This window comes from Pinus tabuliformis, chromosome Q (assembly GCF_031772625.1).
Source record: "Pinus tabuliformis cultivar Carrire ecotype Pingquan chromosome Q, CPIR1, whole genome shotgun sequence".
In the NCBI taxonomy this organism is placed as follows: domain Eukaryota; kingdom Viridiplantae; phylum Streptophyta; class Pinopsida; order Pinales; family Pinaceae; genus Pinus; species Pinus tabuliformis.
In genome coordinates this window covers 922,682,744-922,690,014 of record NC_142296.1, presented here as the reverse complement: position 1 = coordinate 922,690,014, position 7,271 = coordinate 922,682,744, and the positions used below count along the sequence as shown (strand labels likewise).

At 43.1% G+C, this 7,271-nt stretch overlaps 1 protein-coding gene across 1 annotated transcript; it reads right to left on the bottom strand.

The window, feature by feature from the left end:
* Window positions 1-326: 326 nt before the first annotated feature.
* Window positions 327-5,388, bottom strand: LOC149222474 (uncharacterized). The gene is made up of 4 exons (XM_089387607.1): window positions 4,774-5,388; window positions 1,642-4,673; window positions 1,353-1,443; window positions 327-803 (listed from the first exon to the last, which is right to left on the bottom strand). Exons 1-4 carry the CDS (start codon window positions 5,386-5,388, stop codon window positions 327-329), a joined length of 4,215 nt encoding a protein of 1,404 aa, XP_089243733.1.
* Window positions 5,389-7,271: the final 1,883 nt, after the last annotated feature.

The window sequence follows — 7,271 nt, the reverse complement described above, 5'->3', positions numbered from 1 at the left end:
CTTTTTTATAAGTTCTTCTACTGCCTTGATGTCAGTTGCATTATAGCCAATTTCAATTTCCAAATCTTCCAATGACTTAATCATGTTGTCTTCTGCTTATGATGAGGCCCTTTCCAACTTTAACTGTGACTGTATATTTTCAAGAGAATTCTTCAATTTCTTTACAATTAGAGCTTTATGTGTCATGGTTGAATATAACATCTCTCCTGCCTGTTTGTGAAATTCAATTTGGTCGATTGGATGCACATCCTTGGCATGAATTTCAAAGGTTGTTTTCTTATAATCTTCTGAAGTTCTTGGGGCCTTTACCTCTGGTTGTAGGAAGGTCATCTGCATTTTCCTTGTTTTGAGGTCAAATATGAAAGCAACCTACTCTGATCACTGGGAGTTTGCTTCCAGTATTGTGTACATATAGCAACCTTTAATGCTTCATTTCTGATTTTAATCTCTTTGTACTTCTCCATGATATCTTTCTCTTTCTCAACTGGTTTGCTAGATGATGAAACTTCTGCATTATTCTGATTTTGAATGATTTGTGCACTAGAAGATGATGGCAGAGGTGTTTCTTCTATATGTGTTGAGGGTGCATCACCCCTGATAATAATCTCTTTTTCTATTTCAATTGTCTTTTCCTGCTCTATTACTGGATTTAGCTTGGTTTTCTTTCTGCTCACAAGCTTGAATTTAGTATCAGAAGTAGTTTCTGCTGAGTAGGATCCTTCTTCTCTAGCCCTTTTTGAATTTCTGTCCTGTGGGTCTGGAGTATGCAGGATGGAACTAGTATCAACCTGCTTATCCACCTCCTGTAGAGTGTTTTCCAACCACTCTCACTGGTTGGAATACTTTCAATTTTAGGTTTTGACACATGAATGAAAAGGGTCAATTTGAATTTGACTCTTAATTTACTTCTTTTTTTTCCGAAGAAAAAGCAAACTTTTTATTAAGAAAATAAAAAGTTACATTGCATATGCTGAGCATTTCCAATACTGCTGATTGATTGACCATGCAATCAATCAAAAAACCTCCTTGCTGACTTTTTGTTCCACTGTTTTCAGAGCAAAATTTTGCTGTAGTAATCAGCTGTGTTTGATTACAGCCATGATCAAAAGATGACCTCGCCTAGAGAGGCGGTTCTAAAACATATAAAGAAACATACATTCATGTCTTTTGGGTCTCCTCAACAGAGAGGAAAACAACCCACAAAAAATATAATGAACCATAAGTATCAGTTGTTTTAATATAAAGAGAAGTCTGTATGTATAAGTCTGTGCATGTAAAAAAGAGAGATAAAAAGATAAACAAAAACAGCAGCTGAAGATTTATGCATATGGCGGCACATCTGATGATAAAACCTGTCCTTGACAGTCTTCCACTATTTTCCACCCTCCCAAAGCTTGCTGCAAACCTTCCTTAGAAAGCTTGTCCGCGGCGTCATTGTTGTCCCTGTAGATATGGCATATAGAGAAAATGTTAAAAGATGATTTTAATACCTGTAGTTCTTCCAGCATGGGTTTCAAAATTTGATTTTTACAAGAGCTTTTCCCGTTGACCCAGTTTATAACATTGAGAGAGTCTCCAAAGATCTGAATAGTGAAGGTGTTTCTTTGAATAAGCCAACATAGGAGGAGTCTCAGTGCTGACAATTCGGCAAAATTATTTGATCCTGACCCCAAACCGACTGAGGCTTTGAGGGAGTGATTTGCATTTAGATGGATGATGATTCCTGCACCTGCTAGGTTGTTTTGAGAGGCTCCGTCAAAGAACGCCCAGGGAATGCCTTCTTTGATTTGCACTGTCTTATTTATATTTTGAGGTCTTTTTTCCTCTGGTTCTGGAATAGAAGTGTATATGGAGACCGCTTGAATGGCAGTGGCATTTGGCTGGGTTCCCTTATCTTGGAAGATAGTTCTATTTCTAGCGAGCCAGACTCCCCAGCAGATGATGGGCGGAAGGTTTCTCAAGTTCCCATCCGGATATTGCTGCCACCATTTTGACCATGCCTCGTCCAGATTCCCATTTCCCCACTGAAACTTTTTATTCAACAGTTTTTCTACCTCCCCCCAGATTTTTGAAGTTTCAGAGCAATGTAGAAACAGATGGTTGATTGTTTCCTCTTCATTCTTGCAAAGGGGGCACCTCCCAGGACCATACATGTATCTAGCCTGGAGGATGTCCCAGGTTGGAATTTTCCTTCTGAGGAGGCACCAGAAGAAGAGTCTGGCCTTTGCTGGACATTTAAGCTTCCAAATATGTTTTGACCACCACTCTGGTTCTCCCCACCCTTTCCTGGATAGAATGAACTTGTATCCTTCTTTTGGGGAGTAATCTCCAGTTTCTCCATGGGCCCAAATCAGACTGTCCGGACTGTCTTTTATCCTTACATTGGAGCGAACAAGTTCTTGAGTGAAAGAATGCCATTCATTCCACCACCTCTGATCCAGCTGAAGGTCCCCTCCATCTTTCCATGCCTGACTCCATATGCTCGAATGACCTACCTTTTCCACCTGGTCTAGAGTAAAGATGTTTTTTCCTTCTAAATGCCTGATTAGTCCAGGTGATAAGGCATAGTTTTCGTTGCATCCTATCCAAGGATCTTTCCCGATCTTCAAGTTCCTTCCATTCCCAATCTTCCATGCCAAACCTTGTTCAATTACCTTGAAAGATTCCACCGTTGCCTTCCATATCACCGAGGCATTCTGCTTGTTCTTATCCGGGTTTCTTATCCAATCCTCCAATGGAACTGGGTCTATATATTTTCTTTTTATCACTCTGGTCCATAAGTTTTCCGTCTTTATAAGTCTCCAACCCGACTTTGCTGCCAGAGATAGACTAAAGTCAGGGAGATTTTTAATCCCCCAACCGCCCCATTCCTTAGACCTTGCCACTTTGTCCCAGCCCACCCATGGTAGCACCGAGTTTTCCTTGGAACCATCCCATAAAAATCTGCTACATAGTCTTCTGATCTTTTCCATGATACCCTTGGGAACCCACGTTAGTGCAGCCCAGTATACTGGTATGGCCAAAAGCACTGATTTTATAAGAGTCAATCGCCCCGCTCTCGAGAGCCATTTGAAACTCCAATGCGAAATCCTGGATTCTATCTTTGCAATCAGCCAGTTCCAATCCTCCTTCTTGTAAGCATTTGGTTTTAGCCAGAAACCTAAGTACTTGAAAGGAAGATCCAAAGTACTAGGCTGGAAAGGTAAGACAGATTGAAGCCTTTCCCTCTCCTGAGCTGCTAAACCTGTCATTATCAGCTGGGATTTCCTGTAGTTTATCTGCATGCCTGTTGCTTTCAGAAACAGATCTAAAATAGATTTTAATTCCTTTATTTCAGTTTGCTCAGTATTTGTGAAGATCAAAATATCATCAACAAAAAGGAGATGTGAGATAAATAAATTAGTAGCTACTTCAATACCTTTTACCTTCCCCTCCCTTCTGGCCTTATGGAGCAGCTGGCTGAGACCCTCTGCAACTAACAGGAAAAGAAGAGGGGACAAGGGGCATCCCTGCCTCAGGCCCCTTTGGCCTTTGAAGAAAGGAGTAGCTGCTCCATTGATGAGTATTGCATAACTTACATTCGTGATACAGCCCATGATCCAGCTGATGAAAGCAGGTTTAAAGCCAAGATGTGTTAGAAGCAGCCTGATATATAACCAATTTATCCTGTCATATGCTTTGGATAAATCAATTTTAATAACAGCACCCTTCTTGTTCTTCTGTCTCACACTATGCATGACCTCCTGAGCAACTCCTATGGCTTCATGAATTTGTCTTCCCGATAAGAAACCAAATTGCTCCATTGAAATATGTCGTGACAAGATTGGTTTGATTCTGTTCGCTATCACTTTTGCTATGATTTTGTAGATACTATTACATAGCGAGATTGGCCTGAAGTCTTCAAAACAATCCGGGACTTCCTTCTTTGGAATGAGGGCTATAAAAGTGGCATTAAAAGGGCTATAGACCTCACCTTTTTTCCTGGCCTCCTCCACCACTTCTGTGATTTCCGCTCCTATAAGTTCAAAGAAGTGAAGGAAAAGTTCTATGGACCATCCATCTGGTCCAGGGCTTTTCTCTTTTGCCATAGATTTTATTGTAGATTCCACTTCCTCCTTTGATACCTCGCAATTTAGGTCCTCCGCTTCATCCTCCTCCAGGAATCTTGGGAAACATTGAGCAGTCTTTATTACCTCAGCAATAGTGGTCTCTCCTGGATCTGCAAATAGCTTTTGGAAGTGTCTTTGTCCTAATTCTGACAAGGATTTGAAAGTCTGCACTTCCCTTCCTTCTTCGTTTTTTAGGGCCCATATGGTGTTTGTCGATTTCCTCCCTTTGGCATAGTTGTGGAAAAACCTGGTATTTTCATCTCCAGCTTTAAGCCATATTGCTCTACTCTTAAGTCTCCATTCCTCTTCTTTATCCAGAAGAATTTTGATCTTAAGTTTCTCAAGATGAAGAATTTTATCCTTTGAAACCTGCGACAAATAACCATCCTCCTCTATGCTTTCCAGCTTTTTAAGTTCCTCACATATCTTGGTGTAATCCTCTTTCTGGGCTTCCTTTCTTGCCTTTGCCCAGCTTATGGTGGCTTTCTTCAGTCTTTTGAGATTTTCCATAAACAAGAAGCCTTTGTCCTCTGGTGCATTGGCTTCCGGATGCTTCCATGTTTGCTTGAAAAGATTGATAAAAGACTCCTCTTGTAACCAAGAAGAATTAAATTTGAAAGGAGCAGGGGGCTTAGGAGGGGGGGGTGGAGAATTCTAAGTATACAGGGAAGTGATCTGATAGCCCTCCTTCTTCAATCCATTGTCGAAACATAGGAATCCTGACCGCCAACTCATCATTTATGAGAAAACGATCTAGCCTTTTTGCCACTCTAGCATCCCCTGTTCTCCTGTTCCTCCAAGTCGGCTTTAATTTGAGCAAATTTATGTCGATTAGATTGTTGACAGTGAACATATTTAAGAAAAAGTCTGTCAAGGGGTCTTCCCTGGCCGAAGGACCCCATGCCTCCGCTCTACCAATAGAGAAATTTAAATCCCCTCCCAGCACCAAATTTTTGCCCTTCAAGAAGGATTTTGACATCAGATCATTCCAGAAAGACACCCTATCCTGACAGGGGCCATATACATTGCAGATGGATAGGGGAAAGGCAAGCTCCGAGGACTGAACTTCCATTCCCATAGCCTGTTTCGTCCCCCACTGATTGCAAACCTTAATTCTTCCTTCCCTATAGCCTATTGCCAACCCTCCAGAGTGACCTTCTGAATCAATTGCTATGAATCTCCAGCCAGGCAACAGAGCATTTAAAGTTGTCTCCACTTCAACTCCACTTCCAAGGGTCTCTTGAAGAAAAAGGATGTCTGTTTTTGAGTTAAGAAACATCTCCCGTAAGGCCAGTTTTTTGGGTTTACTGGCTAAACCCCTACAGTTCCATGAGGTCAAGATCATTTTATAACCTCTTCCGGGGCCTGCACTGCTCTAAGAGCCCCAGTGATAGACTGTTGTTTTCCATCGGCTACATCAAACTTTGCTTTTATCTGTGCCATGGAGAGGTTGGATTTTCTACCTCTTTTTTTCCTTGATTGACTTTGGGATGTGAGTGGACCAATACCTCCTACAGAGTCGGAAATAATAGGCTTTTGGTCGAGGGATCGAAGATTGTAGGGGCAAGAAGGGGGAATGGCCGAGGGGCCAGGGTCAAGAGAAACACCTTCACTGTTCAGGTCTAGGGAGGGTAAAGCGGCCGAGATGTCTTCTATACCGGTTCCCTCAATGTTTTCATCATGATTTATTAGACTATCATTTATATTTGAAAAAACAAGCTTTTGCGAAGGAGATTGCTCCATACAAACATCCATAGATTCAGAGATATGAACAGGAGGAATGGATGATTCAAAACACATACCCATTGCTCCTTCGGTTGGCTGTGACGACCCTTCAGGTAGCTGCTCCTTTGCTGGGGCATTCTCCAGGTCCAATTCCTTATCCGCCGAGATGGCCTGAGGAGCCTGTTGAGCTATTTCCGTCGGCTGCACTTCCATCTGGGCCACAGTCTCCTTATCAGCATCTTTCTGATCAGTTGGGAGATCATGTCCTTGAGAATGATGGATTGGACTGTAAACAGTCTCCCACTGAGCCGACTCCCTTTGAAATCGCCGCCTTCGCCTTCCAAGAGGGCATTCCTTTGCCAGATGCCCGTACTCGTGACATCTGTGGCACCTAAAGGGCAGATATTCGTAGTCCAAAATCTGTTCGAACACCATGTCCTTGTATTGCAGGTTTATCTTCTTTGCAAGTCCTTTGCCAGGGTTCAAGCTGACTAAAATCCGAGCCATGGCTTTGTTCCGGGTTTTCAGAAAGGACATGTCGGCTTCCAGAAAATTTCCCAATCTATCCCCTATGGCTTTGAAGACTGATTCAGTCCATAAAAACGAAGGCAAACCCGGAGCCCTAACCCAGACCGGGTAGACATCCGTTTTCTCACGGCCAGCATCAAACAGCGGTGTCCATTTCTTCATGAGAACAGGGATATTCCCAATAACCCAATTCCTTGCAGTCACCCAATCAGCCGCCTCTTTGTTCTCAAACCGAAACATAAACCATCCTTTCGCCAAAGTTGAGGCTTCAAAAGCCCTTTCTTGACCTGACATCCAGTTCTTTTCTCCCCATTCTTGAAGGAAACTAGAGGAAAATTTCTTCCCTCTCGCCCTGCCCACCACAGTGCAGTCTGCCACCTCCAAAGATTCCTCAATGCTCACCTCCATCCCCAAGACCAGGTTCCCTTCCAGTTCCTGATCGCCAATGGGTCTTTGTTTTTCCCGTTTCTCACCTCTTTTCTTCCCGCCGGTGTCTTCCTCCCTTACCTCCCTGTTTTGTTCGGGCCCTTCCAAACTAGGGTTTGTTTGATTTAACCCAGACTCGGGCCTAAAAGAAAAAGGAAAATCCGCAGTCTCCCGGAAGAAATTATCAGGAGAGAGATGAGTTACCTGAAAGCCCGGGTCCTCTGCATGAGTTGCCTTTTGAGGAACTGAGGATGAGACAGTCGCTTCTTCCGGCCGACCTCCATTTCCCTTTGGAGGGCCCTGATCTTTCCCAATGGAAGCCCTAGTTAAAGCTGAGACTCTTCCAGCCTTCTTCTCACCCGTCTGCTCGGCGCTTGTAATAAAATTGACTATGTCCTCTAAACCCCCGGATAGTACTGGCTCCACAGCGGACGATTTCCCTTTGATGCCATGGCTCGGCTGGCGGAAGCTTGCATGCAGGGT

Bases quoted from the DNA above. Each gene is read 5' to 3' on its own strand.
- LOC149222474 (XM_089387607.1), bottom strand. From the start codon at position 5,388: ATGTTTCTTAACTCAAAAACAGACATCCTTTTTCTTCAAGAGACCCTT. The intron at 1,444-1,641 runs GTCAGCACTGAG...CCATATCTACAG, and splicing joins TCAAATAATTTTGCCGAATT to GGACAACAATGACGCCGCGG. The intron at 804-1,352 runs GTTTTATCATCA...AACACTCTACAG, and splicing joins TGGAAGACTGTCAAGGACAG to GAGGTGGATAAGCAGGTTGA.